General features: G+C 34.7%; 1 protein-coding gene across 1 annotated transcript; it reads right to left on the reverse strand.

Moving 5' to 3' along the window:
• Positions 1–2,412: 2,412 nt before the first annotated feature.
• LOC127853693 (uncharacterized) lies at positions 2,413–5,807 on the reverse strand. Its single transcript, XM_052388414.1, has 3 exons — positions 5,520–5,807; positions 4,050–5,042; positions 2,413–3,925 (listed from the first exon to the last, which is right to left on the reverse strand). The coding sequence occupies exons 2-3, from the start codon at positions 4,669–4,671 to the stop codon at positions 3,411–3,413; spliced, it is 1,137 nt and encodes a 378-aa protein (XP_052244374.1). The 5' UTR covers positions 4,672–5,042; positions 5,520–5,807; the 3' UTR covers positions 2,413–3,410.
• Between the last annotated feature and the right edge of the window lie 5,986 nt (positions 5,808–11,793).

Below are 11,793 nucleotides of genomic sequence, written 5' to 3' on the forward strand. Positions count from 1 at the left end.
TCCGTATTAATTATACGTCTGCTTTATACTCTTAAAAATACAAGTTGTATCAAGCGGTTAAATTCAACGGCTTGCGCTATCACGTTTGATACAAACACTTGGAACAATTGAGTGACTAGCGTAATATTCCGTATTTATTGATGTCTGTTAACTTATCAATGTAATCTCGGTACACATTTTGAATTTTACAAGTTTCCTTAAAAGCAGCTACTGGATGCATTCTTTGTATTATGCATGAGGCCACTTCACACAAGGTGTGATCTCAACTTTGGTGAGGACGAAATTGAAGTATTGCAGGAGCATTTTGGTGAAGAGAAGGTAAGGTTAAAGCCATAAAACATACTATAAGTATGTTTGACATTGACATTTTTATTAAGTTTTTATTAATACCCTGTAAATGATCATTCAAAAATGATGGATGTACATGTATTTGCAGTTCAATAGTAACCAATTGAGATAGTGTTGTTTTCATTAACTTAGGAAGGTAACAAAAAGAAATAATTTGCACAATAATCATTATTTATATAGTATTTAAATTGTATTTTAAAACAATCTATGGAGAGAAGCGTACTAAAGTGACATTTTACATGTCATAGGTTGGGCCCCACTCAATTGTATGTGCTGTCCGTTGCATGCTTGGGTGTAAATTACCAAAACACAATAAATTATTACAACATAACCACATTACAGCGGGTCTTTTCGCAACAGAACAAAATCATCACTAAACACAGGTGTATGCATTTAAGAAATATGAATTGAATTAGAATTGAAAGGTTAAATTTTAGTAACAAAATGCATTGCATGCAATTTCATTTACATGTTGTTATTCCATTAACAAATCAGGTACCCTACACTGCCTACAGTATTGTTATATTAATTATAACTAAGCCTTGTGGATGACACTGTATGAATTTAAAATTTTAGGGGAAACTGCAAAAAAGAATAAACGAGTATTAAAAAAACACAAGATTTTATGAAGTTGTTGGAAATTTTATTCAGGTGTAACCTGTCTTCAGACAATCTCAACCGATTACTGAAGGTCCGGCTTGCAAACCAGGAATTGGACTTCAAGGCAATTGAATATGGAAACAGGCCCAGAAAAGACGTGTGTCAACTCTTGTCAACACTTTTAAGTTATTACGTCACAACGATATAAAGAAACAGCTCAGCCATCCTCGCTTGGAGATCAATTGAGTACAAATCCGATGATCGTATGTGGCTATATTTCTGAACAAGGTACACAACTTTTGAGATGAATTTTCTTGTGATTATATACGGTCATTGTGTCCCTACATCTTACTCAAAAACGGCAGTTGTCAATAAAAGGGACATTTGCACGCTTTGGTAAATTGACGAAATTGACAAAGAAAATGTTTCAGATTCGCAAATAATCGTTGTAGTTATGACATTTGCGAGAAAACAAAACTACTGACCATTTACCATGCTCTAAAATATCCATTCTTTCTATCTTTTGATGATATAAAACCCTAAAAAATATAAATGCGTAAGGATTGAATAATTTGGAGAGTTCTGTTGTTATCGTTACATTTTGTGACACTTCGAGGATTGCTTATATAAATTATAAAACTTCAGCCTTGATTGCTGGAAGCGACGAGGAAGTTCATGGAAACACAATTTGTCGTTGCCTTTGAAGAAGTATCAGCAACCAGATTTTCATTGACCGCTTCGACAAGCTTAATCAAATGCAGTAAAGGCACTAAGTATGTGGCCACGTTTCATATCTGCTTATGCATATTAAGGCGTTTTATAAAACATGTTTTGTTCTTTAACATGTCTCTAACAATATCCCGCTGAATCAATCAGCTAAGTGTAATTTGTTCCATTAAGGTTAGTTTAAATTGTTCGTTCACCAACCAATCCCACTTAAACACCAAATGGACAATAACTACAAACATGACAAAGAGTTCAACGAGACGACGACGCTCTAATGCGATTGTAATTGTAAATGTCCGGTACCGCTCCACTATAGCTCAGTATCTAACATATATACCTTAATTATTCGTTATACACAGTGGTGGACACAAATATTTCCTTATTTTGTCGTGTTCCTTAGGGCTAAAGCTGTTAGGAGTTTTAAAAACCTGGCTGATTCCTATTTATCCTTACTGCATCGTAGTAAGATTGATAATAAGTTTCTAGAACAAACCGTAACACACGGTGTTATAAAAAAGCAAAACACTGATAATTTTCAACGTGGATATAATTTACATGAATTAAACAACAAACACACACGTTTATAAATGTGATTAGCATGCATGTGTGCATCCACTCAAAATGTAAAAAGCATAAAAGAATAAGGTCAAACAGATGTTACATTCAATCTATTTTAGCTCGAATTAGGTATTATATAAATCACAAGAGCCTTTCAAAGACTATAAAAATACTGGTTTGATACAAATATAAATAAAATACATGTATGTAGAAGATTTGCATCTTCGAGAATACAGTGTTTACTTAAGTAGAAAGTAGACACGTGTGTAGAGATGTTATATACATCAACTGATAATTATGTTCTATTGCGGACATAAATGAATCACTATATAATATACATTATAACGGAACATACACTATGTATACATTAAACATCAACAGTGACGTACAACACACTTTTAATATTTAACATGCATGTCTTGTTATATGGAACACACTGATAAAAGTAAGAATGTTAAGTAAAAATTTCAGGTAAAATGTATTCAACGAAAACCAAAATCCAATTGAGCACAAAGCTAAATTCAAGATAAGCAACGTGCATACATATGATTTTACATAGCTGGTATACGACTTCAGCGTTTCAGATATAACATATATATGTATATATTTATACTATGAATCACATGAAATTGAGCAGCACAAACGCACTCACATATGCGCACGCTCGTACAAGTACATGAACGCACTCACACGCACTGTGTTTTCAGCGACTTTCCTAAACTTTCAAGGCATAACATTACCAATGCACGTCGTTTGGCAGAATATATTGGTTTTAATGCATTAAACATGTTCTTTAAGAAAAGAGTGTTTGATTGGTGACACCTTTTATACTTCAAAGGAACGCGAGCGTAACACGTACTATAATAGCTCTATTGACGGCGTGCCCCCCCCCCCCTTATAAATGTCAAATAGATATGTCAACAGGATGATAAAGTAAATAATCACCGCAAAAGGAATCACAAAAGTAGGTACTCTTTAAGGTCTCTTGTTTCAGGAATTTCAACAACACTTCCAAACATTCTTGACCACAATCACTTTTATTTTACTCAATACCGATACAATGTTGGTATTAGATCATGCGTGATATCCAATGGAACAAGTCCACTAAGTGTCAAAGCACAGAATGTCCCCCAATAAGATAAAATATGTATAAATTAAAAGTATGAGGAAAATAATTGTTACGGGTTTGCACTACTTGGCGATAATAAATGCTGTGCAAGTTCCGAAAGTTGATGTTTAATTGCATGCAGTTCCGAAAGTTGATGTTTAATTGCATGCATATCTTGTTGCAGTTTTTCTAGATTCGGTTTGAATGTTTTAAATTTAGAAATACCTAATTCCTCTAGAATCACTGTAATAGGAGTAACCATTACAGTGCGGCTGTCACTTATCCCACCAGCAACGATTCCAACGCAGACTGGTTGTCCATCACCATCGATAACAAAAACCGGTGCACCTGAGTCACCAAAATCGGCAAATGGTTCTGTTGTTTCTGTTGGATCAATCCTTAATTGGTTGTAAAGTGTTAATTCGATAAGTCCACTTTTAAGTGTCCATGCCAAAGTTCTAGCAACATTTGGCAAGGTCAATCTTTCAATTATGCCAAAAGTGTAGTTTGTGGCAGAGCCGAATTTAACGCACTTTAAATTATTCGCCCGAGGTTTGTCTGCTTTGCCGGATGAATAGTTGATATCTAAAATTAATTCGTGTAAGTTTGACTTGGGAAGACTATAATCAAAAAAGTTATTAGGAAGAAGACAATAAAATAACAAAGATCGCTAATTACTAGCAAGCAAACAAAGAAGCAAGTATAATACCTAACTGTTTTCCACGTTTCGGATCTGGAAATCGTCCGTTTTCAGGCTTTCGTTTTTCTATCGCAATAACTCCAATCTCAATACCAGGTAGTGAAGTGTTCCCCTTTTTGTAAATAACCTCCACAAGTTGACCGATCATGTCTGGAAAACGTAGTTGATATACCTCCTTTTGATCTTGTGGTACGTATTTTCCCATCTGCATTGTACACTGCTCTAACTCTTTGTCGCACAAAAGAACATGCGCACTGGCTATTCCACACATCCCATATTGAACATGCTCAAAAAATAGTCCAAGTGTACCGCTTCTTTCTTTTTTACGAGAAATAGCGCATCCCATGCGAATATTGTCGTGAATGTCATCTGCATGCTTGGTATATGGTAAAAAAACACCGTCACGAACATGAACTGCAATTCCATTGTAATTCTTTTCAAACGGATCCTCTTGAATTGGAATATATCCCTTTGCATGTACATACAATTCTAAATATGCTTCAAAATGGCTTGTTTCTTCTGTCTCTTTATTCTTAATTTCCCGCATGCATCCTTGGATAATACTTAAATATTTATGTTTAAAAAACAATTTAGGAGCATGAGTTTGAATACACGTTCTCAACTTTTCCATTTCTACGTCCGTTTGTGGTATATTGCTTCTGTGAGCAATACCATAAGTTTCATTGTTCTTAAATTGTAGCCATTTTATATCGTAGTCTATTTCAATGCCTTTAAGGTATGTTTCTACGGCATGCCTGTCCCGATCATTCTCAATAGTAACTACAAACGTTACATCGTTAATAGAAGTGAGCGTATACGCAGAGTACACGTGTTTAACGCCTTCAAGTGAAAGTATTTCATTACAGATCGTATCACACTTCGATTCAAGCTGATGCGATTTTCGTCCGAACCGTTTACATAGGTCTCGAAGTAGCTCTGGCCGTGATAGTTGTTTACAGTCAGCTTCAACCTCTGCATGTTCTTTTAGTTCGTATTGGTTATCTTCATAAGAAAAACATTATTTTCATATTACTTATTTCATTAAATATGTGTTTTGTATATTTAATTGAGTGTACAATGTGTCATAAAATGCATATATTGCATGTCAACTTTCTTCCTATATTGTACCAATTTATGAATTAATATCTGCCTTTTCGCGAAAAATACATTTTAAAAGCAAACATTATAATTCAATCTGTTTCGGAATAATTTAGAAAAAAATCAATAACAATGTATATTTGACGATGTTAATAATGAAGATGTTAATGCTTTGAAAATGTAATCAACATAATCAATAAGTCTACTCTCGTTATCTCGAAGTCGGCGGGAACAAGAAAAAATATCGAGATAACGAGAGCTCGAGATATCCGATTAGGCGTTTTCGAAGAAAGAATTAGACGAAAATTTACCTTGTTTTTAACATCTAAATATCGGCTAAGTGTTCTAACTAAAGCCGTCACCGTGTGGTATGATACTCACAGCGACCGTTCAAGTCATTATGTCGGTCAGTTTTACTGACTGGATCGTTCAAGTCATCTGGGACTCGAGTCTGACTTCGTTGACCATTAAAACCACCCAGGGCTTCAGAGTTACTGTCCTCATCGTCCAAAACACCATGGTATTCAGCGTTGGCGTCTTTATTGTTCAAACTACCGCGGCCATTGTTCCGGACTGCATCATTTAAATCCTGGACATTTTCCTGGACATTCGTGTTACTGCCAAGAACGTTCGAAACACTCAGGACTTCATCATTACTTACTAAACTGTGAAACTTAAGTTAATACGTTTACCAGTGTCTTTACAATTAATACTAATTTCATATCATTACTATATTACTATCAATTTCAGACAATATGCTTACTGTAATATTTTAGTAAAGACATATAAAATGGCACTCAAACAAAGAGCTGTTTCTTTCCTTCGTAACAATAATAATCGTAATAACTTGTTTAACATGACCGAAATATGTAAACGAGATTTGTCTACAGTTTACGTACTAAGTTGACAAAAGTCAGTCAGACAATCCTTTGGTCGTGTTTGATTTGACGAGCATTCATTTTCTTTAAATTTAAACTTCAATTCTAATCTCTTAGTTAAAATTATTTATAACATTTATGCAAATACCGACCTGGTTTGTAGACTACAATACGCTCGCAATTCGTTTCAAACCCTTCTTCATTGCACTTGAATCGATCTGTAGTGAAATATAAAATAGTTTCATCTAAATAGATTTCCGTTCAATCTATGATATTATAAAAGCGAAAAACAGAACAAATAAACATGATATTTTTGTGTTTTCAAACGTGATGAATCGATTTTAAAGGTAATATGGAGTAAGTGTGTCGAAATATAAATGGATTTACTCATGGTATTGTAATAGTTTAACATAGAATGATATTATACTTGTATAAAGCTTACTGTTCATTAATATACACGATGTAAATTGTCACTCTGGAGATTGACTCCCTGTAATCTTTATATGAAACACGTTTTATATTGAACATTTGATTAAAATTAAGATTAAATCTTTTAGGACATGTTTTTGATTAAGCTTTCTGAAGGCGGTGTAAAGGTATTATACCTTAGCATTGGGCATTTTTAATCTTGAGCATTGACAATAATTCACTTACTGAAAGACAACAATCCTTGTAAATTAATCCCTAATGCTGGCTGTTACCCTAAAATTCATGTTTCCGACGTTGGCCATTCGAATTTTGTCGGATAAGCATTTGCCACCATAAAGGACATGCTCCTGTTTCTTAAAAAGTAATTCTAATATGGTTGTTAGTTTAACATAAGTTTATATTTTGATAGTTTTTAGTCTTACATAAGTTTATGTTTTGTTATTATCATGCAAAGGCTTTTTACTAGTTAAACAATCTTCACTTGTTTGTGATAAAATGATAAGAAAATTCAAGCCTTACTTTCTTTCGTTGTTTTATATATGATATTATAAATTGCGTGTTATTATTTTATTTTTGTTTCATATGCCTAGAAAGGCTCATGACTGCAATAAAAGCTGATCTCTTATCTCGTCTTGTGATTAGTTTTTTTAGGCTCACAGAGAATGTAAATCATTCTTAAACAGTTCCGTTATCAAAGCATGTCAATATCCTACCTTGTGCCGTGTGCACTTACTTACACCAGTCATTGTATTTTTTTATCTTTCAAGTTGGCTCGACGTCTTGAAGATAAAAGTCTGCCTTTTTAGCCTTGGGACTAGCTTTGTTATTTATAAAACTAGAAATACTAATTAGAACCCAAAGTAAGATAATACACCTGTTATATCTTCCGTAGGAAGATTTATATCTTCCTTAGGAAGATTTAATTGTTCCTTAGGAAGATTTAATTGTTCCTTAGGAAGATTTAATTGTTCCTAAGAAAGAATTCGTGACTTTTGACCCTTTTAGCCGCATCATCTTGATTCTACCTGTGAATTTCGAATTCTCCCTTAGGAAGATTTAATTATTCCTACACATGTTAAAGCCAATCAGTGCTCTGCTAAAAATAACAATTAATCAAAATACGCGTTACATTTAGGTAAATGTATTTTAAATTAAATGAAAATATATGGTAGAAGTTCAGCGCTAAATTATGCAATTTTGTATTTAGTAAAATTATTATAGTATTCAAGAAGTATTGTAAAGATTTTAATTTTATTCAGTTATTCGTTCATTTATTGAATTTACTGTAATACAGCAACAGCATTAGTATTTGCATTCAATTACAACATGAGCTGATAAATATATGAATTCATGTATACATAGTTTTAAAATATTTTACATATTATAAATGTTTCAATACGCGTACGACATATATCATCATAACATGCACCGATTATACATAACAGTACATTGATACGCTAAAGCCGACATTCCCTTGTATAGGTATGGCATTGTTGTTAATTGTTGTTGATATTTACCATCGGATATCCGAACCTTTTGCTGCATGCTTAACTTATTCCGGAGTGAAAAATTATCTTAATCACTTATTCCATTTTGAACTGTACACTGTCTTCATTGAGGCTTCTTTTTTAGCTGTTTCGAGCCATTAATTAACAACTATAAAAACGAAATCTTTTAAGCGCAGTAGAGCACATTAAAAATCTTCGGAGCCTTTCAATATACGACGATTAACAATCCTTTCAATTTCAGTTAAAAATACCCAACAATTTATAATTATGTGACATGTTGGCTTACTTTATCTAAGTGTTGCAGATTTTGTATTCATTTGTATTGGAAATTTACATCACGGAACAAATGATTCTCAGTTGGCAAACATTCTCAAACAATGTCGATTTATTGTAATAAATAAGTTTCATGATAATTAGCAACTGAGATAGAGGTTACTATCCGAAGGGTCGAAATACCTGCTAAGTGGTCTAACTAAAGCCGTGACCGTGTGGTATAATACTCACAACGGCGTAATAATTACTGTATGAGATTCAATGCGCGTTTCTTTGATGTTAAAACACACACGTATGTCGATTGACTTGCTGCTAGACCCACACTTTTCACGTGACGTTGTACATGTCTGCATAGTTTTCGCGCGCTTTTTACTGAGACAAAGAAACAACAGAAATACACGAAGCACTGTTTATTTGAAGCTAGAATTTGTTTATGTCGCGTTAACATTAACATTCAGAAGCGTGTTTCGAATTACAAATTTATTTATGCCAATTTGAAAATTCGATAAAACATTAAGTCGTATGTAATGAATTCAACTTTAATTTGTTAAAATTCTTTACGAGTCGAACAAATGATTTAACTGTATTTTGCATGCAATGCGCACAATTTCCACGTGAATTATACCCGGTTGCCATCACCAGTCTTCTTCAGGTTCCTGTAGAGGTTTCAGTTTGAAAAATGTGGGACCCCTAGCATTGAAGTCAAATTTGACTAAACGAAGAGTGCCACATTAAAAATGTATATATATATGCTTAAAAGGATGGTTTTCTTCAAACTGCTACCAATTTTGTACAGCAACGTCTCATACCAGCGAATAAATCAATCAAAATACAAAGCGATTTGAACACTAAAATAGGCATTATTTTTAAAAATCTTAATCATGTTTATTCAAAGTATTTCGGCGGAAAAGTATATGACTAGTGAATAAGATCGACACTGACGAGGGCAAGTTACGCTTAAATAGTGAAAAAAGTTTACAAATCTAGAAATATTAAAACTCGAACACATGTCATTTCATCACTATAGGGGCAGCCATTTTTAAATTAATAAAATTTAAAGAAACATGCTAAAAACTCACTCATCGCCTCATTGACATTCCAAATGGTTGACGATGACAAATGCATTGGAGTGTTATCTTTCCGTTGATGTGTGCAAACAGCATGATCAGACCTCATAAACACTAAACAAATATAACTTTGTACGAAGAACTTTACCAATGTTTACAATTGTTGTCGAATCACATGTACTTGTATTATTGCGCACAAAATAGTACGCTTACAGACTGACAGAAAGATCGGAACGAAACTCCGTTCAATTCACCACGGTATACTATTTTATTGATAATATAGAATAATACATCACTTCAACAACCTAAAAGTAAAAATAATTCTTTTATACGGAGTTTTTAATACGAATGTGACAATCACGGAAGTCGGATGGATATTCTGTGAGATGCACTTCGGCTCCAGAAAAACAATACAAATACGCTGAAAAAGACGGGTGGGGGACAATTTTTAGCTGCAAAAGATTTGCAATGGTGTTAGTGATTGTATCTCTGTATGGTCATTTCTGTTATTAAGTGCGATCTCTTCCTGATTAATGTTAACAGTTGTTTTACTAGGTGCGGCCCAACTGTCAAAATAATGATGTGTTTTCTTAGCACTTCACGTGAATTCTACCGATTTGTAATGCACATTTTTCTATGGAGAACAGCGAGTGCCACGCTTTCAAACTGGGTAGAAGGAATCGAAATATAAACATTAAAAAAAAATTGCCACGCTTTCAAACTCTGGGTAGAAGGAATCGAAATATAACATTTATATCACATTTATAAAGCGCCCTTTTCATACTCGAGATGTGCGTTCAAAGGCGCTTTACAGTTTTTCCCTGATCACTGGGCCATTAGTCGTCCGTTGACATCTTGGCGCAGTATGCAGCCACGGCACATTGGCTTATTTCCCTCACAGGTTCCCATTTATAAACATGGGTGGAGAGGAGCAGATGTGGGATAAACTTCTTGCTCAAGGAAATTCCAGTGGTCGGGGCGGGATTCGAACCCGGGACCTCTCGATCCCTACGCCAGCGTCCTACTATTAGACCACTGCTCCCAAAGATTCAGTTTGCAATAATTCTTGAGTATGTCTAATCAAAGCAGTTCTCGTGGTTTATTTACATTAGGCGCCAATGTAACCAAGGGTGATTTCAAAAATAATGAAGCCTAAATGAAACATGCATTTATTTTCTTACCATTAAGCATGTTTGAGTTCTTTTTCTATCTTACAGAAGTGTTTTCATGCGATTAACTTAAATGTGAAATTTTTTCTCGATAACTTGCTTCATTAACAAAATATATTGAAAAATATCCTTAAAATTTTCCCACGTGTACTGGTTTTGTGTGACATTTTATGTAAAAGGCAATTTTCAATTCTATACTTCAATAAAACTTTAAGAACAAGGGCTGTTTGTAAAACATGCATGCCCCCCATATGGGCTCTCCGTTGTAGTGACAGCCATTGTGTGAATATGTTTTTTGTCACTGTGACCTTGACCTTTGACCTTGTGACCTGAAAATCAATAGGGGTCATCTGCGAGTCATGATCAATGTACCAATGAAGTTTCATGATCCTAGGCATAAGCGTTCTTGAGTTATCATCCGGAAACCATTTTACCATTTCGGGTCACCGTGACCTTGACCTTTGACCTAGTGACCTGAAAATCAATAGGGGTCATCTGCGAGTCATGATCAATCTACCTATCAAGTTTCATGATCCTAGGAATAAGCGTTCTTCAGTTATCATCCGGAAACCATTTTACCATTTCGGGTCACCGTGAACTTGAACTTTGACCTAGTGACCTCAAAATCGATAGGGGTCATCTGTGAGTCATGATCAATGTACCTATGAAGTTTCATGATCCTAGGCATAAGCGTTCTTGAGTTATCATCCGGAAACCATTTTACTATTTCAGGTCACCGTGACCTTGACCTTTGATATAGTGACCTGAAAATCAATAGGGGTCAACTGTGAGTCATGATCAATGTACCTATGAAGTTTCATGATCCTCGGCCTAAGCGTTCTTGAGTTATCATCCCGAAACCATTTTACTATTTCGGGTCACCGTGACCTTGACCTTTGACCTAGTGACCTCAAAATCAATAGGGGTCATCTGCGAGTCATGATCAATGTACCTATGCAGTTTCATGATCCTAGCCCCAAGCGTTCTTGAGTTATCATCCGGAAACCACCTGGTGGACGGACCGACCGACAGATCGACCGACAGATCGACCGACAGACCGACATGTGCAAAGCAATATACCCCCTCTTCTTCGAAGGGGGGCATAAATATTAGGTATTGCCATCATTTAATGAATAGAAAAATGCATATACTTTAAGAAAAATAGAACAATGCTCCTTACTTAGGTTGATATATCTTGTAGCAAGTGTTCAAAGCAATGATGTTCTTGGCAATTTTGTGCCACAATTTTCACCTCTCTTCACATATTAAGACTTGGCATCATAAAGTGCTTTAACATTTATAGGTAAATAGTGTCCTTTTAACATGTCACA

This window comes from Dreissena polymorpha, chromosome 12 (genome assembly GCF_020536995.1).
Source record: "Dreissena polymorpha isolate Duluth1 chromosome 12, UMN_Dpol_1.0, whole genome shotgun sequence".
Lineage (NCBI taxonomy): Eukaryota > Metazoa > Mollusca > Bivalvia > Myida > Dreissenidae > Dreissena > Dreissena polymorpha.